Here is a 24,313-nt window from a genome sequence, read left to right as displayed (position 1 = left end):
ACTGAAGCGACTTAGCAGCAGCAGCAGCAGCAGCAGCAACCGCAATGAAATAAAAAAAGATAATGAATGAGACTACAAAAATGACCAGGCAGATTTGAAAAAGAACCACACAGAACTTGTAGAATTAAAAATATAATAATCGATATATAAAATTTAGTGGATAGTTTAAACAGCTGATTTGTTGTTGTTGTTTAGTCACTAAGTCATGTCTGACTCTTTGCAACCAGCGTGCCAGGCTTCCCTGTCCTTCGCCATCTCCTGGAGTTTGTTCAAACTCATGTCCATCGAGTTGGTGCTGTCATCCAGCCATCTCATCCTCTATCGCCTCCTTCTCCTCCAGACCTCAGTCTTTCCCAGCATCAGGATATACAACTGATTAGACATTTCTTTTTAAAAATTTTTTTAAATATTTATTTTTAATTGAAGGATAGTTGCTTTAAAATATTGTGCTGGTTTCTGCCATACATCAACACGAATTAGCCATACGTATACATATGTCCCCTCCCTCTGGAACCTCCCTCCCACTGCCCACCCCACCCCACCCCTCTAGTTTCTCAAGGAGCACCAGTCTGAGCCCCCTGAGTCACATAGCAAATTCCCACTGGTTATCTGTTTCACACATGGTAGGCTTATGTGTCCATGCTACTCTGTCTATTCATCCTACCCTCTCCTTCCCCCACCAACCCCGCACTGTGTCCACAAATCTGTTCTCTTGATTTGACACTTCTAATAAATAAACCAGAAGATTAATCTGAAGAAATTACTAAGAAAGCAGTACAGAGTGACAGAAGGGAAAAAAAAAGGTGAGAGGATAAAAAATGCGTGTGGTAGAGTTGAAAGATCTGATTTATATCTAATCAGATCTAGGAGATTATAGAATAGGGAGAGGCAGTATTCAGAGAAGTAATAGCTAAGAATTTTCCAGAATCAAAGGAGAAAGGACACTAATCCACAATTCAGGAAGGCTAATGTCCTGAGCTGGATAAATAAAAAGTAATCAGGGATACTGTGTAAAACCAAGATTAAAGAAGATCTTACGGGTTGACAGAGGACTAATACAAATCCTACAAAGAAATGTCAAGAAGACCAACAAAAGCCTTCTCAAGAGTCAGAAGACAAAAAAATATGTTCAAAGTTCTGTGAGAAAATGACTGTCATCCTAAAGTGATATATTCAGCTAAATCACCTTTTAAGACCAAGAGCTAAATAAAGGCTTTTCTGACAAAATGAAAAAAATGTCAAAAACCAGAATTTACCATGAACAGATCCTTACAACAAAGAACCTTCTAAAGGATATATTAAGGAAGAAACAAAATTATTTCAGGAAGAATCCCTGTGATACAATTAAGAACATGAGCAAGGAGAGTTAACACATGGTTATATCTGAACAAATATTGACTGAATGAAGCAATAATCACCTCTACTGATGTTTTACGTATCGGGTTGAAAAGACCTATAACACAGAAGTTAAAGGAAGTATATAATTTATTGAGGAACGTTGACTTAGATAACCTTTTGTTAAAACTTTGGTGTGCCTCCTAGTCTTCTTTCCTGATAACTGCCCTCTGTTGAGCAGCTCTGTGCCTGGCACTCTTCTGAGTAATTTGCCATGCATTGTCCTCACAGAAACCTTATGCAGTAAGTATTACCATTATCCTCATTTAACAGACGAGGAATGTTACAGAGATGTTACTAGGCGAGGGTGCCTCTGCTAGTGAGTGGAAGGGCCAAGATTGTAACCTGTGTCCGTGAGGTCTGTTGTTTTTCCATTACACCAGGCTGTTTTCCTACTGATGTTAGACGTAATCTAGCATAGATTATTCTGTAGACATGATCTATAGAAAGTATACATTTCCTCTTAGGTACAGAGCTTCTCTCCTGCATAAGGAATAAGAATGTTTATGCACATGAACTTGCTAACGGACCTATTGAGACAGTCCTGTATTTGACTTCAGATCTTCAGTGTTCTCTGTGATGCAGGCCTGTTTTTGTGCTTTAAATTGAAATTTCCATCCTGAAGGTCTGCTGTGTTGATAGTCTTTGCCTTCCCTCTAGGGCTGTGTGTAAGAAGTTTGGGCTGCATGTGAGTCGAATGATGCTAGCCTTCTTGGTTCTCAGCACTGGCATGTTTTGCTCGTCATCAGGTAAGGAAAAGAGCAGGTGAGGGCATAAAAGGTTCACTGACATTTTGCAGTTGCATCAAACAGAAGAACTTGTCCAGGTGTAGGTTATATTTGTATTACACGTCAGTAATTTCCAGAGTCCTATGATCTCCCCAGGTGGCTCAGTGGTAAAGAACCTGCCTGCTAATGTAGGAGACACAAGAGACGTGGATTAGATCCTTGGGTCGGGAAGATCCCCTGGAGGAGGAAATGGTAACCCACTCCAGTATTCTTGCCTCAGAAATCCCATGGATAAAGGAGCCTTGTGGGCTACAGTCCATAAGGTCGCAGAGAGTTGGACACAACTTGAACATGCACGCGGGAGATTATCTTCATGACCTTGATTGACCTTTACAACAATCCTATGATAAAAGTCAGATAAATATTTTTTCATTTTTGCAAGTTAGCACACTGAAACTTAGAAAGGTGAAATGACTTGCCAAAAGTCAAAGAATTCATAAGTGGTAGAGCTGTTATTTTCATCAAGTTCCTTTTACATTATTATATATATTTTTTATCATTGCAAGGCTGGAAAACAGAGGCATCCACTGCCTTTCTTTGCTGTGGAAGGAAAATAATTTTATTTTGCTCAAGGACTTCCCAGGTGGCGCTAGTGGTAAAGAATCCACCTGCCAATGCAGGAGACATAAGAGACACAGGTTTGATCCGTGGGTTGGGAAGATCCCCTGGAGAAGGAAATGGCAACCCACTCCAGTGTTCTTGCCTGGAGAATCCCTTGGACAGAGGAGCCTGGTGGGCTACAGTTCATGGGGTTGCAGAGTTGAACACAACCGAAGTGACTTAGCATGGTTTCAAAGACCCTGGTCTTGATGGTTCTATTTTATGCCAGTTACTTGCCATGAATTCTATAAAAGTACACATCTTCTGTTGAATTCTTTTTTTTTTTTTTTACAGTAAGCTTCTGTAAATTTAGAATAAAATCCTTAATGTAGAGTGGTAGCTTTCCAGCTGTGCTGCCTTTGAACCTTTGTGTTTTTTGACCTGCGCCAGAATGACCTGTTCCTAAAAGGTAGCCTGTTCCCAGTTACCCAGAAAAATTTAGTTACTAGATGTAATAATTATCTGAATTTTAATTTTGACTTGTGTGTACCAGAATCTAGTACACATATTAAATATACACAAAAATAGTATCTAGTGTAAAAGTATTGATATATACTTATTTTCCTTCAATGATTGTATCTTAATCCATGTTCTACAGAGACCTCAGGCCTCTTACCTGAATAGCTTTGAGAGCCTAAATGAGACTATGTTCTGGCCTCTAAGTGGGCAGAGACCTCAGGTTCCTCTCCTCCCCTTGGAGCTGGAATCAGCAGCGTGGGATGGCATCAGTGTTGTTTAGCATTTGTCTGGGAAGGTAGTACTCCACATGTCTTTTTAGTTATTTTGCTAGTCCTAAAATGGATTCTTGTATGAGGGAGATACCTGGGAGTATCTTTAGTTTTATAATTTCAGTTGAGGATGTTAAGGCACAAATAACTTAAAGGCACCCTTTGATACAGAGCCTCTGACCCCTTTGCTGAGTTTTTTTTTTTAATTTATTTTAATTGGAGGACAATTACTTTACAATATTGTGATGGTTTGTGCCATACATCAGTATGAATCAGCTATAGGTATGCCTTTGATGAGTTTCTTAAACCACACTGCCTGTTCACTGTGGTTCTTGTTGGGATTGGTACTGAGCTTTCTTACCTAGTGCTGGGTGAAGCCCTTAAACAGCAGGGAGAAGCAGGTCTGCATTTTCATGTAGAGTTAATAGAAATGCCTGCATAAAATGTTACTGTCACAGAGACCCTGAAGGTGGGCAACAAGAAAGTTATGTGGTGAAATAACTAGGGGGACATCTAGAGGCCAAACTGCCTATGGCAGTGGATGACCCAGGATGCAGAGCAGCGCTGCCGTCTAACGGGTGTGGCTCTTCAGAAGGCTTCTGAGAACTCCGCTGGGGTACAGGCGGCTGCTTGGACAGTCTCAGAAGACTATCAGAGGACCGACTTCCTCTCAAACAGATTGTCAACGGTGGCTCTAAATTTATTTTATTTTATTTTTTTGGCTGTGCTGGGTCTTGGTTGCTGCACAGGCTTTTCTCTGGTTGTGACGCGCAGGGCTCCTTTCTAGCTGGGATGCGGGCTTCTCATCGCGCTGGAACACAGGTCCTAGCGCGCGAGGGCTTCAGTAGTTGCAGGTCCCGGGCTCCAGAGCACAGGCTCAGCAGTTGTGGCTCACAGGCCTAGTTGCTGTGCAGCATGTGGGATATTCCTGACTACAGATCTAACCCATGTTCCCTGCATTGACAGGTGAATTCTTTACCACTGAGCCACTGGGGAAGCCCCAGTGGCTCTAAATTTCTTGAAGCATAATTCCTGCCTGGAAATATAACCTGAGGGTATTCCTGGGGAACCTGGAATCTTGTACTCTTGGAGTACGGGCCAGGAGATAAATGACCTTGTATAATTGGGTGACATGTTGGTACATAAAAAAACAGGACTATGAAAATCAGAAAATTGAACTTTTTTTTTTAAGGAGAATCACTGTATTCCTCATTTCTAATATAGCATTGCTCAAAGTATGTTCCTGGTTATTGACATTTTGCAATGCAGGTTCATTTTTAATAATTGATACCTAGTATATCTAGTATATATACCTAGGATATATACCTATATACTGTGTATACCTATATCTAGTACAGATACCTAGATATACCTAGTATATCTCAATCCCTTGTCTCTTTCCCTCCTTTTTTCATTTTTTTGTCTTGTAGCATTCCTTCCTAGCAGCTTCTGTATGTACACTACCTTGATAGCCATGACTGGTTGGTATATGGACAAAACTTCCTTTGCCGTGCTTGGAGTAGCCGCTGGGGCCATCCTAGGCTGGCCATTCAGTGCGGCTCTCGGGTAAGAAACTAACGTGATTCATCTCCCATGTGTTATTGGGCATAAAGTCCATCTTAATGTTAGGTTGTCTCCTTAGTCTCTACGTGGGGCTAAAGTTATGGGAATTAATTATATAAAGATTCTGGGAAGTGGAAGAATATTTCTCTCATGTTTAATTCTAGTAAGAGCAGTGACTATTAAGCATCTGCTGTCTGCTCAGTTCAGTTCAATCATTCAATCATGTCCAACTCTCTGTGACCCCATGGACTGCAGCACGCCGGGCCTCCCTATCCATCACCAACTCCCAGAGCCTACTCAAACCCATGTCCATAGAGTCAGTGATGCCATCCAACCATCTCATCCTCTGTCGTCCCCTTCTCCTCCTGCCTTCAATCTTTCTGAGCATCTGGGTCTTTTCCAATTAGTCAGTTCTTTGCATCAGGTGGCCACAGTACTAGAGTTTCAACCTCAGTCCTTCCAACAAATATTCAGGACTGATCTCCTTTTGAATGGACTGGTTGGATCTCCTTGCAGTCCATGGGACTCTCAAGAGTCTTCTCCAATACAACAGTTCAAAAGCACCAATTCTACAGCTCTCAGCTTTCTGCACAGTCCGAATTTCACATCCATACATGACCACTGGAAAAACCATAGCCTTGACTAGATGGACCTTTGTCGGCAAAGTAATGTCTCTGCTTTTTAATATGCTGTCTAGATTGGTCATAACTTTTCTTCCAAAGAGCAAGCGTCTTTTAATTTCATGGCTGCAGTCACCATCTGCAGTGATTTTGAAGCCCCCCAAAATAAAGTCTGTCACTGTTTCCACTGTTTCCCTTTCTGTTTGCCATGAAGTGATGGGAGCAGATGCCATAATCTTAGTTTTCTGAATGTTGAGTTTTAAGCCAACTTTTTCACTCTGCTCTTTCACTTTCATCAAAAGCTCTTTAGTTCTTCTTCACTTTCTGCCATTAGGGTGGTGTCATCTGCATAGCTGAGGTTATTGATATTTCTCCCAGCAATCTTGATTCTAGTTTGTGCCTCATCCAGTCCAGCATTTCTCATGATGTACTCTGCATATAAATTAAATAAGCAGGGTGACAATATACAGCCTTGACGTACTCCTTTCACAATTTGGAACCAATCTGTTGTTCCATGTCCAGTTCTAACTGTTGCTTCCTGACCTGCATACAGATTTCTCAAGAGGCAGATCAGGTAACTGGTATTCCCATCTCTTGAAGAATTTTTCAGAGTTTTTGTGATCCACACAATCAAAAGCTTTGGCATAGTCAATAAAGCAGAAGTAGATATTTCCTGGAACTCTCTTGCTTTTGCGATGATCCAGCGGATGTTGGCAATTTGATCTCTGGTTCCTCTGCCTTAGCTAAATCCAGCTTGAACATCTGGAAGTTCACCATTCACATACTGTTGAAGCCTGGCTTGGAGGATTTTGAGCATTACTTTACTAGCGTGTGAAATTAGTGCAGTTGTGCGGTAGTTTGAGCATTCTTTGGCCTTGCCTTTGTTTGGGATTGGAATGAAAACTGACCTTTTCCAGTCCTGTGGCCACTGCTGAGTTCTCCAAATTTGCTGGCATATTGAGTGCAGCCCTTTCACAGCATCATCTTTTAGTATTTCAAATAGCTGAACTGAAATTCCATCACCTCCACTAGCTTTGTTCGTAGTGATGCTTCCTAAGGCCCACTTGACTTTACATTCCAGGATGTCTGGCTCTAGGTTGGTGATCATACCATTGTGATTATCTGGGTCGTGAATATCTTTTTTGTACAGTTCTTCTGTGTATTCTTGCCACCTCTTCTTAATATCTTCTGCTTCTGTTAGGTCATACCATTTCTGTCCTTTATTGAGCACATCTTTTCATGAAATGTTCCCTTGGTTTCTCTGATTTTCTTGAAGAGATCTCTAGACTTTCCCATTCTAAGTTGTTTTTCTCTATTTCTTTGCATTGATCACTGAAGAAGGCTTTCTTATCTCTCCTTGCTATTCTTTGGAACTCTGCATTCAAATGGGTATATCTTTCTTTTCTTCTTTGCCTTTCACTTCTCTTTTATTCACAGCTATTTGTAGGGCCTCCTCAGACAAAGATTTTCCCTTTTTGCATTTCTTTTCCTTGGGGATGGTCTTGATCCCTGCCTCCTGTACAATGTCACAACCTCTGTCCATAGTTCTTCAGGCACTCTGTCTATCAGATCTAATCCCTTGAATCTATTTCTCACTTTCACTGTATAATCATAAGGGATTTGATTTAGGTCATACCTGAATAGTCTAGTGGTTTTCCCTACTTTGTTCAATTTAAATCTGAATTGGCAATAACATTCCATTATTGTATGGCTGTCCGTAATTTATTTAACCATTGCTTTGTTGGTAGGCATTTGGTTTTCAGTTTCTTTTTTGTTATTATACACAATAATTTAGCAAACATTCTTTTACATGTCTTATGGAAATTTATCTATAGAATACATTTTTTAAAGGGTGTTATGAAGTCAGAGAATAAACATTTAAAATTTCCTTGTTTGGATTTTAAAGGCTGGTTTCCCCACTTCCAATCTTCTCTTCTCTTCTGCATATCATTCTCAGATTATTATATTTCTCAAGGTTTTATGTGGGACCCTCTTCTGTACTTTCTGTTGTCTCTCCATCATCTTGATGAGTCCCATATCTTTATATCTAGTCCAGTCATCTCTTAAGCTTCCCTCATATCTATGGCTGCCTATTAGATATCTCCATTTATATAGCTAAATGTGTACAAAGCTGAACTCATCATCTACCCTCCATATCTGTCCTTCACTGTGTTTCTAGCCCAGTAAGTGGTACCACCATCTGTGCTGGGCCAGGACCTGAAAATCCTCTGTGACTCTTTTCTTTCTCATGTCCTGTCTTATGCCTCTTGAATGTCTTTTGAATCTTCTTATCTTCACCTCTCTATGTTCCTTGATGCAGCCTCCTAAATGTTCTTCCCATCTGTAGTCTTAGTCCTTATAAATCTCCTCTCCGTACCCAAACTAGAGTTATCTTCCTACAATGCAAATATGATTTTATCGCTCTCTGTTTTGTCTTAAACTCTATAATAGATTCTCCATTGTTCTGTGTCACAGAGAAGGCAGTCTGTAGCCTGTGGGTCACATATTCAGGTGGCCTGTTTTTGTGCAGCCCAAGAACTGAGAAATTTTACATTTTTAGAGAATGCGTGCCTGTGTGTGTGTGTGCACACACGCACACGCACACACACACACAGAGGAATATGCAGCAGAGACCAAAGCAGAACTTTAGGTTCTGCAAAGGCTAAAATATATGCTATCAGGTCCCTTAAATAAAAAGTTGGCCAACCCCTGCTCTGTGGTGTCCAAACATTTTCTTAAACAGCTTTACTGAGATGTAATTCAGTAATATACCTTATACATAATATACCATATAATTCACTCACTTAACTTGTGTAATTCAATGGTTTTTATACAGTTATACAACCATCATCAGAGTCAGTTTTAGAACATTCATCATCCCTAAAAGAAACCTGTACCCTTCAGCAGTAACTTCCTTTTGTCCCCAGACCTACCAGTCTTTAGTTCATTCGCTCAGTGGTGTCCAACTCTTTGCAACCCCATGGACCACAGCATGCCAGGCCTCCCTGTCCATCACCAATTCCTGGAGTTTATTCAAACTCATGTCCATGCAGTCTGTGATGCCATCCAACCATCTCATCCTCTGTCATCCCCTTCTGCCTTCAGTCTTTCCCAGCATCAGGGACTTTTCAAATGAGTCAGTTCTTTGCATCAGGTGGCCAAAGTATTGGAGTTTCAGCTTCAGCATCCGTCCTTCCAATGAATATTCAGGACTGATTTCCTTTAGGATGAACTGGTTGGATCTCCTTGCTGTCCAAGGGGCTCTCAAGAATCTTCTCCAACACCACAGTTCAAAAGCATCAATTCTTTGGCACTCAGCTTTCTTTATAGTCCAACTCTCACATCCATACATGACCACTGGAAAAAGCATAGCCTTGACTAGACAGACCTTTGTTGGCAAATTAATGTCTCTGCTTTTTAATATGCTGTCTAGGTTGACATCCCGGAGAGGGCAATGACCCCCCACTCCAGTACTCTTGCTTGTAAAATCCCATGGACAGAGGAGCCTGGTAGGCTGCAGTCCATGGGGTTGCTAAGAGTCGGACTTTAAAAGTCGAAAAGCGACTTTCACTTTTCACTTTCATGCATTGGAGAAGGAAATGGCAACCCACTCCAGTGTTCTTGCCTGGAGAATCCCAGGGACGGCAGAGCCTGCTGGGCTGCCGTCTATGGGGTCGCACAGAGTCAGACACGACTGAAGTGACTTAGCAGCTTAGCAGCAGATTGACATCCATTAATCTACTTTGTGTCTCTGGACACAAAAATCTACTCCATGTGCCTGTTCTGGAGATTTTATATAAATAGAATCATACAGTATGGTCTTCTGTGTCTGGCTTCTTTTACTTTACATGTTTTCAAGAGTCATCCACGTTATGACATATATCAGTACTTCATTCCTTTCTAGTGATGGTGTCCAGACTTTAATGTGACTCACAAGGCCTTATGGTTTCCTCATTTTTACATCTCCATCCTCCTTTTTTCAGTCTCTCCATTCCTTTTCCTTTTTACTGGATCTACATTCAACATTGTGAGTTCCTCAAATACCTCTGAGTTTGGGTGTTTTGATTAGTGATTGGGATCACAGTTAATTACTCAGCACTGTGCTCTCATTTATTGACTTATCAAAGGAGAAATGCAGCTGCTATGGAAATGTGACTGGGGGTTCAGATGGTAGAGAATGTGCCTGCATTGCAGGAGACCGGGTTCAATCCCTGGATCGGGAAGATCCCCTGGAGAAGGGAATGGCAACCCACTAAAGTATTCTCGCCTGTCGAATTCCACGGACAGGAGCCTGGTGGACAACAGTCCATGGTGTCGCAGAGTCAGACACAACTGAGCAGCTAACATTTTCATGGAAGTGTAACTAGTTGGGGAGAAAAAAAATGGAATGTCAATGCAATATTTAGTTAATAGAATGTGGAATTTCAGATCATAGAGAGATGTCCACATGACACGGCCAAATAGATGATAGCAATGATAGTGCCGTGTAAATGCAGAGATCTCGTGGGGGAGGCCGGAGCAGAGCCTGCAGTTGATGCTGGGTAGATTCGGTGTAAGTAAACAGATTGATATGGGAGGGAACTCACTGTGACTGGATCACGGGTAAAGCTCTGACTAGTGTCCTAGATTAAGAAGTCATGAGTATGAAAGTGATTGTTCATGGAACAGGAGTTGAAGCACCTGCTGAGAAAGTGAGTGTAGAGAGAGAAAAGTAGAACCTTGTCTTTGGGAGCTAGGACCATGGTAAGGCTCACCATGGGATAGGGAAGAAAGCCTGAAAGGAGGACTAGGGAAGAGCCCAGAAAAAAGCATGGAGCCAGGGAGTCTAAAGAGGAAGGAACAGATGCTTTGTGTCAAGTGCAACAGAAAGACAAAGGGAGATGGGGTTGTGGAAAGATCCTGGGTCTGGCAGAGAGGAAATTCCTGGTGACCTCAGATCAGTCTTAATAACTTGATGTTAGGCCTTAAGGAAGAAACAGTGAAGGCAACGCACATATGCTACTTGCCTGAGAAATTCAAGTGAAAGGAAGAAGGGCGCATATTGTATATTGGAACAATATTACACATTGGAAAGGGATATATCAGAATTGAAGTGAAAGTGTGTAATATTATTTTATTACTAAAGTGCTAATAAATCATGGAAGGGAGAAATAAGTGTTTATTTGGCAGGGTGGGAGTAGGACAATAAGATCGTTTAGTTATGATTAATATATTGTAAGTGCCCACTGCACATAAATACGTATAAAATGGAGCTCACTCTGAAGCTGAGTATTTGTATTTCTTGTGCACTGTGGAATGCATCATCCTCTGATGAGTCCTCTGAAGAGATCCCATTTTTATTTTTGAGAAGACACCCTTTCTTGTACCACCTTCTTCCCTCACAGTAGTTGCTAGAGACATTTGATTCTCAATTCAGCATGAGTTATGTGTGAATCTATCCTGTTTGAGTCTGTATTCTGAGTATTTAACTCCCCACTTTCTGTTTCTCTGTTAAATAGTTTACCTATTGCCTTTGATCTGCTGATCATGAAACAAAGGTGGAAGAGTTTCTTTCATTGGTCGTTGGTTGCTCTAGTGCTGTTTCTGGTGAGTTGTCTTTTTACGTTATTTTGTTCTAAAGTTTTAACAAAAGCAACCTGTGGTGTGGGTGGAAAAGAGAACCTTAGGAGTTGATTCAGTTTTTCATTCTGAAGTCTATACTGTTAGCATTGTGAGGATGCTAGTTGTAGCCAAACTCTACAATTGCTTTGTTTTCTGCTCTGTTTTAGGTGCCTGTGGTGGGCATTGACAGCTACTATTACGGGAAGCTGGTGATCGCACCACTCAACATAGTTTTGTATAATGTTTTTACTCCTCATGGACCTGATCTTTATGGTAAGGCTGTAAGAAGTGAGGGAAGCGTTGGGAGATAGTTTAATTGGCCTCAGCTTTGAAATTTTAATTCAGTTGCCTCATTTATCAAAGATAGCCTTTTGTTATTTAAACAAAAGGTAATCTTCTTTTCTTATTTAAAAATAAATGATGCTTGAACACAGCACAATGATGATATGTGGCAACTAAATATTTTTCCTTGATTAATGTGGTACTCAGTTCTGGCTTCCTCTTCGTCTTGTAGCCTCCTATTCTCAGTTACAGAGCGGTAAGGACTCTGTCGGGCATGCCTTGGCTTTGATGCTCCTTATTTAAAATTAAGTTACTTTCTTCTCTTCTCATTAGAAAATCAAGAATATAACAAAAATAAGAAGATTAAAACATTCATAATCTCATCATCCCCAGATAGCTATTGTTAACACCTTGGAAAATATTCCTCCAGGCATTTTCTATACAAGTACACATTTGGTTTTTCTTTTTCATTTTTTTGTTGGGTTGGCCAAAACCTGAATGAACCTTTTGGCCAACCCAATAATTTGTGTTACTTTAGTATTTTGCATTAGGGGAGAAAGTTCCCAAAATCTGTAGACAAAGTGTAGCAAATGAGGGTGAGGTCAGCTTGAGAGGGTGGATAGTCTGGCCAGCTTAGCATTAAGAGGGGAAAAAAGGGAATGCCTTTAGTCTGGTGCTGGTTTAGTTGCTAAGTTGTATCCGACTCTTTGTGACCCCATGGACTGCAGCCTGCCAGGCTCCTCTGTCCATGGAATTCTCCAGGCAAGGATACTGGAGGGGTTGCCATTTCCTACTCCAGGAGATCTTCCCGACCCAGGGGTTGAACTCGGGTCTCCTGAACTGCAGGCAAGTTCTTTACGTCTGGCCACTTGTGGTGGAGCAGTCTGGGGTTGGTTCTCCAGTTTCTGTCCGTCTCCACCCCTTGCCTGATGGTTTTCTCTCCGCTAGTCTTTTATTTTTTCCCTTTTCCAACCAGCCCTGGAGCCTGTTTTTTTTTTTTGTAGCTGGCGGGGGCGGGGAGGCCTGAGAGCATTTTAGTTAGTGACCACTACAGAGGGATAAGCTAGAGATCTTTCTGATCAGATCAGTCAAGTCAGTAAACATTGTATAAGATAACTTCTCATTAAATAAGCATAGTTTCTTCTGACTTAACCTTTTGAAGATCTCAGATCTTTCTGTGTATGTGATTATCTTATATTCCGGTGTGAAACACATCAATGTTACCTCTGTCTCTCTAATCAGTTTAACCCATGCTCATTTTTCTTTACCACTTTGCCAACAGAACCAAGAGATTGAATAAGATTTAGAATAAGTGTGTGAGTGAAATTTACTTGAGCAAGAGTCCATGGGGTTGCAAAGAGTCAGATACAACCTAGCGACAGGACAACCACCACCTGGGATTTGGGGAACATTGTCGTTTTAGATGACAAGTAGTAGGTTAAAAATAAAATGAATTTACAAACTGCATAGAGAATAATTGCGAAGTGAAGGGATTTTGACAGACTTCTTGACGTGCCTCTAAGATCCCTAAGGATATGGAGAGAATTTTTTTCAGCTTTTGCCTCTAGGGGTCTCCCTTTATCTAGGGAGAGCTGCAGGTTTTAATTTGCCCATTGTTTTAGTTTACTCGTAAAATTTTACTTGATTCCACAAGACATTAGAAGGGGGACTCACTTCTGGATCCGGATTGGATATTAGAACTTGGTTTACGTGGAGCCTATTAGAAGCATAATGTGCATTATATGTGGGTGAATAAATTGTGTTAATTTGAGTTTAATTTTGAAAAATTGACTTCTGTACCTTTTAAATGGGTTATTACATATTGGTATTCTGACTGCTTATTTGTAAAACTTTGTGTGAGAGCCTATGAAAGTTTTGTAACTTGTATATTCCTCTAGATTGGTGAAGTTTTTACATCTAAAAATAAGTATGTTGATAGAGTAGGGAAAAAAGAATAAATTCTGACCTAAGTTTATATTTCTGGTTTAACAGTGAGTAGGTTTTGGGATCCAGAGAGCAGTGGCCAGTCTTTGCCTGGATGTTGGCATCTGCTGTTCATTTCAGCCAGCGTTTTGTGGGGAAGAGTCCTTGGGGCTCTGTTCCACCTGCTTTAGTGAACCTGGGTTAGCTTCAGTTCAGATTTTGGTATGTTGAATGTCCAAGAATTGATCACTTTCCTACTGATAGAAGCTTTATTGGGAAAGAAGGAATTATTGTCATATTATTATTGTTGTTCACTCACTAAGTTGTGTCTTACTCTTTTGTGATCCCATGGACTGTAGCCAGTGAGTAACCTCCAAGATGGCAGAAGTTACTTGCCAGTTATACCAAAAAAAGATGTCCTTTTCATCATAGGGGACTGGAATGCAAAAGTAGGAAATCAAGGGATACCTGGAGTAACAGGCAAGTTTGGCCTTGGAGTACAAAATGAAGCAGGGAAAAGGCTAACAGTTTACAAGACAATGCACTGGTCATAGCAGACACCCTCTTCCAACAACACAAAAGATGACTCTACACATGGACATCACCAGATGGTCAATACTGAAATCAGATTGATTATATTCTTTGCAGCCGACGATGGAGAAGCTCTATACAGTCAGCAAAAACAAGACCGGGAGCTGACTGTGGCTCGGATCATGGACTCCTTATTGCAAAATTCAGACTTAAATTGAAGAAAGTAGGGAAAACCACTAGGCCATTCAGGTATGACCTAAATCAAATCCCTTATGGTTATACAGTGAAAGTGACAAATAGATTCAAGGGGTTAGATCTGATAGGCAAGAGTGCCTGACGAACTATGGATGGAGGTTCATGACATTGTATAGGAGGCAGCGATGAAAACCTTCCCCAAGAAGAAAAAAAGGCAAAATGGTCATCTGAGGAGGCTTTACAAATAGCTGAGAAAAGAAGAGAAGTGAAAGGCAAAGGAGAAAAGGAAAGATATACCCATCTGAATGCAGAGTTCCAAATAACAGCAAGAATGAGAAAGCCTTGCTAAGTGATCAATGCAAAGAAATAGAAACAATAGGATGGGAAAGACTAGAGATCTCCTCAAGAAAATTAGAGATGCCAAGGGAACATTTCATGCAAAGATGGGCTCAATAAAGGACAGAAATGGTATGGACCTAACAGAAGCAGAAAATATTAAGAAGAGGTGGCAAGAATACACTGAGGAACTATACAAAAAAGATCATCATGACCCAGATAATCATGATGGTATGATCACTCACCTAGAGCCAGACATCCTGAAATGTGAAATCAAGTGGGCCTTAGGAAGCCTCACTAGGAGCAAAGCTAGTGGAGGTGATGGAATTCCAGCTGAGCCATTTCAAATCCTGAAAGATGATGCTGTGAAAGGGCTGCACTCAGTATGCCAGCAAATTTGGAAAACTCAGCAGTGGCCACAGGACTGGAAAAGGTCAGTTTTCATTCCAATACCAAAGGCGGGCAGTACCAAAGAATGTTCAAACTGCTGCATAATCGCACTCATTTCACATTAGCAAGGTCATGTTCAAAATCCTCCAAGTTAGGCTTCAACAGTACGTGAACCGAGAACTTCCAGATGTTCAAGCTGGATTTAGAAAAGGCAGAGGAACCAGAGATCAAATTGCCAATATCTGTTGGATCCTAGAAAAAGCAAGGAAATTCCAGAAAAACATCTACTTCTGGTTCATTGAGTATGCTAAAGCCTTTGACTGTGTGGATTACAACAAACTGTGGAAAATTCTTCAAGAGATAGGAATACAAGACCGCCTGACCTGCCTCTTGAGAAACCTGTATGCAGATGAAGAAACAACAGTTAGAGCTGAGCATGGAACAATGGACTGGTTCCAAATTGGGAAAGGAGTATGTCAAGGCTGCATATTGTCACCCTGCTTATTTAACTTATATGCAGAGTACATCATGAGAAATGCTGGACTGGATGAAGCACAAACTGGAATCAAGATTTCTGGGAGAAAAATCAATAACCTCAGATATGCAGATGACACCACCCTTACGGCAGAAAGCGAAGAGGAGCTAAAGAGCCTCTTGATAAAGGTGAAAGAGAGTGAAAAAGCTTAAAACTTAACATTCAGAAAGCTAAGATCATGGCATCCAGTCCCATCACTTCATGGCAAATAGATGGGGAAGCTATGCAAACAATGAAAGGCTTTATTTTCTTGGGCTCCAAAATCACTGCAGATGGTGACTGCAGCCATGAAATTCAAAGATGCTTCCTCCCTGGAAGAAAAACTACGACCAACCTAGACAGCATATTAAAAAACAGAGACATTACTTTGCTGCCAAAGGTTTGTATAATCATGCTATGATTTTTCCAGCAGTCATGTATGGATGTGATAGTTGGACCATAAATAAGGTTGAACGCTGAGGAATTAATGCTTTTGAACTGTGGTGTTGGAAAAGACTCTTGAGAGTCCCTTGGACTATAAGGTTATCTAAGCAGTCAATCCTAAAGGAAATTAATCCTGAACATTCATTGGAGGGACTGATGCTGAGGCTGAAGCTCCAGTACTTTGGCCATGTGATGCGAAGAGCTGACTCATTGGGAAAAGACCTTGATGCTGGGAAAGATTGAGGACAGGAGAAAGGAATGACAAAGGATGAGATTGTTGGATGGCATCACCGACTCAATGGACCTGAGTTTGAGCAAGCTCTGGGAGACAGTGAAGGACCGGGAAGCCTGGCATGCTGCCGTTCACGGGGTCACAAACAGTTGGACGTGGATGAGTGACTGAAGAACAACAGACTGTAGTCCATCAGGTTCCTCTGTCCGTGGGATTTCCCAGGCAAGAATCCTGGAGTAGGTTGCCATTTCCTTCTCCAGGGGATCTTGCTGACCCAGGGATTGGACCCACGTCTCCTATACTACGGGTGGATTCCTTACCACTGAGCCACGGGCTTCCCTAGAGAACTGTCATGTGGGCATCCACAGGACTGATGTGCAGCCAGCTAGACTTTCGGGGGTGCTCTTTGGTGGTAGAATTTTTTTGCTTTTTTCTCATCTTTGGATTTGACAAATCTTCAAGGGTGTCTGATTTCCATGTTAATGCCATTTTGCTTTAGCAGGCTTGCAGAGAATATTTATTCCACCTAGGAGTTGGTAGTATTTCTGTATTCTAGGTCTTTAGTAAAGATTTCTCATGCATGAATGAAAGAATGAGCACGTTCTGGAATACCCCTCAGATTGCATCAGTGCCCGGATCGCTATTATATCCTAGAACTATTTTGTTCAGGCCTGTTGTGTGCTAGGTTGGGATTGTCTTCGTACAAGTTAAGAATAATAGAAGTAGGACTTCCTCTGTTAGCACGGTGGATAGGAATCCGCCTGCTAGGAGGCATGGGTTCGAGCCCTGAACTGTGAAGATTGCACAGGTCGTGAAGCAACCAAAACCAGGTGCAGCAGCTACTGAGCCTGAGCTCTAGAGCCTGCAAGCCACAGCTACTGAGCCTGTGAGCCACCGCTGCTCGAGTGCATGCACCCTGGAGCCTGTGCTCTGCTCCATGAGAAGCCCACGCACCTAGAGAATAGCAACTAGAGAGTAACCCCCACTCTCTGCAACTAGGGAAAGCTTGTGTGCAGCAATAAAGACCCAGTGCAACCAAAATAAATAAAAAAGAATCAGTTCAGTTCAGTCACTCAGCTGTGTCCAACTCTTTGCAACTCCGTAGACTTCAGCACACCAGGCTTCCCTGTCCATCACCACCTCCCAGAGCTTACTCAAACTCATGTCCGCTGCATCGGTGATGCCATCCAACCATCTCATCCTCTATCGTCCCCTTCTCCTCCTGCCCTCAATCTTTCCCAGCATCAGGGTCCTTTCAAATGAGTCAGTTCTTTGCATCAGGTGGCCAAAGTATTGGAGTCTCAGCTTCAGCATCCGTCCTTCCAATGAACACTCAGGACTGATCTCCTTTAGCATTGACTGGTTGGATCTCCTTGCAGTCCAAGGGACTCTCAAGAGTCTTCTCCAACACCACAGTTCAAAGCATCAATTCTTCAGCACTCAGCTTTCTTTATAGTCCAACTCTCACATCCATACATGACTACTGGAAAAACCATAGCTTTGACCAGGTGAAGTAGTACTTTACCACTGTCAGCTAATTTTATTGTAATTGTTGAGTCCATTCACTAAATATGAAGGACTAATCTTTTTAAAAATATGTATTTGTTTACTTGGCTGTGTTGGGTGTTAGTTGTGTCACGTGGGATCTTTCGTTGCGGTGCATAGACTCTTTAGTTGTGAAGAGCGTGAACTTTCTAGTTGTGGCCTGTGGGCTCTGGAGCATTTAGACTCAGTATTTGTGGCATGCAGACCTGGTTGTTCTGTGGCATGTGAGATCTTTTTTTAAATTTTATTTATTTTTTTATTGAAGATTAATTGCTTTACAGAATTTTGTTTTCTGTCAAACCTCAACACAGGTACACATATATCCCCTCTCTTTTGAACCTCCCTCCCATCTCCTACCCCGTCCCACCTCTCTAGATTGATACAGTGCCCCTGTTTGAGTTTCTTGAGACATACAGCAAATTCCCATTGGCTATCTATTTTACATATGGTAATGTAAGTTTCCATGTTACTCTTTCCACGCATCTCACCCTCTCCTCCCCTCTCCCTATGCCCATAAGTCTATTCTCTATGTCTGTTTCTTCTTTGCTGCCCTGTAAATAAACTCTTCAGTACCACTTTTTTAGATTCCATATATGTGTGTTAAAATATGATATTTATCTTTCTCTTTGTTACTCACTTCACTCTGTATAATAGGTTCTAGGTTCATCCACCTCATCAGAACTGACTCAAATTCATTCCTTTTTATGGCTGAGTAATATTCCATTGTGTATATGTACTGCAACTTCTTTATCCATTCATCTGTCGATGGGCATCTAGGTTGTTTCCTTGTTCTAACTATTGTAAATAGTGCTGCAATGAACAGTGGGATACATGTGTCTTTTTCAGTTTTGCTTTCCTCAGGGTATACCTACGAGTGGGATTTCTTTGGATAATAGGGTGGTTTTATTCCTAGTTTTTTGAAGAATCTCCATACCGTCTTCCATAGTGGCTGTATCAGTTCACATTCCCACCAACAGTGCAAGAGAGTTCCCTTTTCTCCACACCCTCTCCAGCATTTATTGTTTGTAGACTTTTGATGGTGGCCATACTGACCTGTGTGAGGTGATATCTCATTGTAGTTTTTATTTGGATTTCTCTAATAATTAGTGATGTTGAACAGCTTTTCATGTGTTTGTTTGCCATCTGTACGTCTTCTTTGGAGAAATGTCTGTTTAGGTCTTTTTCCCACTTTTTGATTGAGTCGTTTGTTTTCCTGGTATTGAGTTGTATGAACTACTTGTATATTTTGGAAATTAATCCTTTGTCAGTTGTTTCATTTGCTATTACTTTCTACCATCCTGAGGCTTGTCTTTTCACCTTGCTTATAGTTTCCTTTGCTGTGCAAAAGCTTTTAAGTTTAATCAGGTCCCACTTGTTTACTTTTGTTTTTATTTCCATTACTCTAGGAGATGGGTCACAGAGGATCTTGCTTTGATTTATGTCGAGTGTTCTGCCTATGTTTTCCTCTAAGAGTTTTATAGTTTCTGGTCTTACATTTAGGTCTTTTATCCATTTTGAATTTATCTTTGTGTATGGGGTTAGGAAGTGTTCTAATTTCATTCTTTTACATGTAGCTGTCCAGTTTTCCTAGCACCGTTTATTGAAGAGGCTGTCTTTGCCCCATTGTATATTCTTGCCTCCTTTGTCAAAAATAAGGTACACATAGGTGCAAGGGTTTATTTCTGTGCTTTCTGTGTTGTTCCATTGGTCTGTATTTCTGGTTTTGGGCCAGGACCATACTGTCTTGATGACTGTAGCTTTGTAGTTTAATCTGAAGTCAGGAAGGTTGATTCCTCCAGCTCCATTCTTCTTTCTCAAGACTGCTTTGGCTATTCGGGGTCTTTTGTGTTTCCATATGAATTGTGAAATTTTTTGTTGTAGTTCTGTGAAAAATGCCATTGGTAATTTGATAGAGATTACACTGAATCTGTAGATTGCAGAGACATGATCCCCGAAAGTATAGTCTTGGCATGTGAGATCTTTATTCCCCCACCAGGGATTAAACCCTCGTCCCCTGCACTGCAAGGTGAATTCTTAATTACCAGACCACCAGGGAAGTCCTAAGACTTATGTTTTAAGAGATGCTTTGCTGCTGTACAGTTGTCAAACAGACAGCATGTCTTTGTCATGGAAACTCTTTCACTTGTTTGGCACTTTTGGGCATATTTCAGCTATTTTTAAAGAGTCTCCCACCTCAAGTGCTTTGTTAGCTGTGGCACTTGGTTTTTTAATCTGAAAATTTTAGATTAAGTGCTTTATGCTGATAGTTTTTACATACATCTCTTAGTGTTTTCTTAAGTATGCTCCTGCTAAGTCGCTTCAGTCGTGTCCGACTCTGTGCAACCCCATAGATGGCAGCCCACTAGGCTCCTCTGTCCCTGGGATTCTCCAGCAAGAACACTGGAGTGGGTTGCCATTTCCTTCTCCAGTGCATGAAAGTGAAAAACTTTCACTTCACTTTCTTAAGTATAAGAACCTAATAAGCCTATAAATACTTCTTGAATGAATGGATAAATGAGTTCAGTTAAAGAAACATTCAATCAGTTGCTTTTGATCATTGATTATGCTCCTCATAGAATTTGCTGTCTGATAAGGCTGCAGACACATGAATAGTTAATTATAGTCCAATGTGTTATGTGCAGCAGTAGAATGATAGTCAGGGAATTGAAGGAGCAAGTTCATCTGTTGGTGTCAGGAAAGACTTCTTAGATGGGGTGGTCTTTGAGCTGAGCTGGAAGGAAGAGTAGGAGTTTGCCAGGAATACACTAGGTGGACACACTGCAGAAGAACAGAATGTCAAATGTCGGACTGCTGAGCCAAAAAGATTGAATATTGAGTTCGTTTTTTAAAACTTAAGGCCGTTTTACAGCATTAGCCAATTTTAGGTAAGAACTACACAGGTGTAAGCAAGATAATGTCAATCTCTCCATTGTGATTGTAATAATATGCAGGTGGTCCCCAACTTATGGGGCTTCCCAGGTGGGGCTAGTGGTACAGATCCCACCTGCCAATGCAGGAGACATAAGAGATGCAGGTTCGATCCCTGAGTTGGGAAGATCCCCTGGAGGAGGGCATGCCTACCCACTCCAGTGTTCTTGCCTGGAGAATCCCACGGTCATAGGAGCCTGGAGGGCTACAGTCCATGGGGTCACAAAGAGTTGGACACGACTGAAGCTGCTTAGAACCCACCCCAACTTATGGTGCTTCAACTTATGATTTTTTTTGACTTTATGATGGTGTGCAAGCAATACATATTCCATAGAAACTATACTTTGAATTTTGATCTTTTTCCAGTAGGCGATAAGGTATCTCTCGTGATGCTGGGCAGTGGCAGTGAGCTACGTTCCCAGTCAGCCACTCGTCATGAGGGTAAACCGTGGAAGCTGTCACAGCCATTCTTTATCCAGACAACCGTTCTGTTTTTCATTTTCAGTACTGTAGCTAGTAAATTACATGAGACCGCCAACACTGTCTTATAAAACAGGCTTGGTATTAGGTGACTTTTGCCCAACTGTAGGCTAATGTAAGTGTTCTGACCTTGTTAGAGGTAGGCTAGGCTGAGTTACAGTGTTTGGTATGTTAGGTGTATTAAATGTGTTTTTGACTTACGATGTTTTTAGTTTATGATGGGTTTATCAGGACTTAACCCCATCATAGATTGAGGAAAATCTGTAAATATTTATTCTCTCTATTGTTCCTGGTTTTCCAAGGGGCCTTTCTATCCTTTTTTTGGCCAAATAGCATTTATTAATGACACATTCCGGACCTGGACTGACTCTTGACTTTTGAAGCCAGGGGACAGAGGCAGTTTTTCACAATTACTTGCATGAGGTCAAGAATACTCAATGCTTAGGAAATTTAGAGTAGTGTAGACATGGAAGTTGCAAAGTTGTAGGTGAAAAGTCTCTATGGGGTCAAAGATAAAGAGGTGAAATTTCGTGTTGCAAAAACGAAAGTGACTAGGCTTGGCACTGATTTGGCCTCTTCCCCTTGTAACATTTCAAGTTCTCAGATGTTGAGGTTGAGTATTTTTGTGTGAAGAGCTGTGCTCTCTGATGAGAACACAGGCCTGGGAGAAGCGTGGGAGGACAGGTGTGGGAGGATGGGTGTAAGAAGTGCTCTTCTCTCAAGAACGACAGCAGGTCTGCTCAGGGATGCTGCTGGGAGCTTAGGATATGATCCGTGCACGTCTGTCTTATCAAATCTGTCAGGCCACAGGACGGGAGATTTCAGAAGGTAAAGGATAGAGCCCTTGGTCAGAAGGCCCACGGCTTTCCAGTCCTGCAGCAGCAAAGGATGAAGCCCCAGAGGAGGCTTTGGAGGCGTGCTTAAGGTCACCCACTAGCATGACCTGTTCTGGAGCCTTCTTTGTTTTGTTAATCATTTGTGTTGAACCTTGGTGGATTTTTCCTCTTGGTGGTGCAAATTTGACATTTATAAGGATGATTTATTATAATTTAGTTCCTAGAGTTCTGTAAAACTGTAGGCCTATAAAGTAGTTCCCCTTCATTCAGTCGATGGAACAATAAACATTATCCCTTCTTCTTTTAGTCTCTGACAAAGCTCCCTTGAGCTCATTTGAATGAAAGGGATTGAGGCACTTTCCGTGAAAAGGGAGATAGGTGAGCCCCCCTGCACCCTGCTTCCAGCTTCCTTTCACCTCACGTTTTGCACAAGTTAAATGCTTAGCTTGTCATTCTGACATATTTTTTTCTACAATACATAGTTCACTTTTGATAATTTCTGAGAGCAGTGTTGAGTGTCTCCCTGAAAGAGATACAGGTTTTTACTCTTATAAAGTAGATGCCTCATCAGGTAGGGGAGGACACTGGTTAGCAGAATTCACGATTCCTTGTCCCCTTTTGCCCTTGTTTTTAAGACTCATGTCACTTGAACCTTCCCAAATCTTGACTTATTCCCTAGTCTCTACCCGATCCTTCAGGGAAGTAACAGTCTATTACGAAATGTTCATGGCCTCGCTATGAACTTGATCTATGAGGTTCTAACACATAAAAATAATTGAGTTTACCAAGTTAATGCTTTTGGTTCCACATCTCAGCGTACAGTATACCTTGGTTAAAAGGTAGACAGCCTTAAAATAAACAAATTAAAAAAAAAAAAAAGTAGACAGCCCTAACAGGAGGGCATAGTAAGTTGTGGTAAAGAGGAAAACACTAGAGGACTTTCCTTGAAAAAGCATATATTAGCAAGGATCAAAGGGAAAGGCTTTTATCTGTTGATGTTTAAGCATCTGTAGTAGATGATGTGAAGGGTGACCCCCTTTTTTCTAGTCACGCTGCCTTATCATCCCAGGGTCAAATTTCCAGAATTTTGTAAAGAAGAAGTTGGCTCAGGGTTGATAGCATTGCCTCCACACTGGCGGTCAGGAGATGATTGTGCGAAAACTTACTTCTCTGGAAACTGGAGTGGAAAAGGACTCAATTTAGGAAACATGCTGTTAAATAGTAATGAAAACCCAGAAAAGACGTGTGTTTTCCATTTTGAAAATAAAACCATCCAATAGTTTTCTGTAGGAGAAGGAAATGGCAACCCACTCCAATACTCTTGCCTGGAGAATCCCATGGACAGAGGAGCCTGGCGGGCTACAGTCCATGGGGTCGCAGAGTCAGACATGACTGCAGTGACTTAGCAGGCCGGCAGTTTTCTGTAACCTAAAAGATTATTTGTAAAGAATACAAGATACAAATGTCTCTAATGAGCTTGGCCTGGGACAAAGTCTCTCTTCCTGGACAGTCCTTGTCCCTGGGTTTCGACAGGAGGGAGGGAGCTTTCCCTAAAGGTAGACACACTGTCAAACCTGAGTCCTTCCCCAGGGTCCCCTCTGCATCTTCCTCCTCCCTTAGACGTTTCTCGCCTTATGGGTTTGGTTTCTAATCTTATTTTGCTGTGCAAGCTGCAGAAATGTCAGGCTTTTCTGAGTATTCCTCTGCCTTCTGATTACCCTTTTAAGCAATGCTGATTGCAGGAAATTGCTGTGGTGCAAGGCGGGTGTCACAACACACAGTGATTAAAACCCGCGTGTGTCATTCACTGCCTGATTGAAGTAATCACAGGAGGGAAGAGCAGATGAATACCGGCGGAATGTGCCAAAGGGGGCTGTCTCTCATCGCTTGAGTTTCAGGATTTGGAGTTAAAGAATCAAAACTTGTGCGAGCAAGGCTTGCGTTTTCGGTCATGTTGTTTCATTCTGAATCCGAAAAGCTGAGCAGGGTCTGGGGTCTCTGAACATGGTTTTCCTCAGAAAGGCGCTGCTTTTTCATGGAAGGTCCCCCTTGAACAGACACTGTTGAAAAGTGGTTGAGCACATCAAGGGAAAGGATACTAGAATGTGATAGGATAAACGGATAGGCAAGGCCCTCATAGCTCAGCCCTGTAGGACTGCACCCACCCCGCCACCCCCCAGCCCTCGGTGGGGAGGCCTCTGCTTCGTGCCATTTGAAAGTCCAGGTTGTCACCTGGGCTTCTGACTGACCACATTAGAAGTTCCAGCAGCCCCCTTCTCAGGTTCAGTTAATTTGCCAGCATGGCTCCCAGGACTCCAGAAACACTTACTTCTGTTGACCAGTTTATTAGAAAGGAGACAAGCCAGATGGAAGAGATCGGAA

At 41.7% G+C, this 24,313-nt stretch overlaps 1 protein-coding gene across 1 annotated transcript in view; it reads left to right on the top strand.

Moving 5' to 3' along the window:
- ALG9 (ALG9, alpha-1,2-mannosyltransferase) overlaps window positions 1-24,313 on the top strand; it is a 110,749-nt gene that overhangs the window by 17,473 nt on the left and 68,963 nt on the right. Inside the window, exons 5-8 of the mRNA XM_010862931.1 lie at window positions 2,056-2,144; window positions 4,942-5,077; window positions 11,193-11,280; window positions 11,463-11,568. Of these exons, the coding sequence (XP_010861233.1) occupies window positions 2,056-2,144; window positions 4,942-5,077; window positions 11,193-11,280; window positions 11,463-11,568 (419 nt within the window). The remainder of the gene's footprint in view (window positions 1-2,055; window positions 2,145-4,941; window positions 5,078-11,192; window positions 11,281-11,462; window positions 11,569-24,313) is intronic.

The sequence above is a fragment of the Bison bison genome, unplaced genomic scaffold (genome assembly GCF_000754665.1).
Source record: "Bison bison bison isolate TAMUID 2011002044 unplaced genomic scaffold, Bison_UMD1.0 scf7180017864485, whole genome shotgun sequence".
Classification (NCBI taxonomy): Eukaryota; Metazoa; Chordata; class Mammalia; order Artiodactyla; family Bovidae; genus Bison; species Bison bison.
The sequence above is the reverse complement of the archived record's forward strand: the minus strand, read 5'-3'. Positions and strand labels throughout refer to the sequence as shown.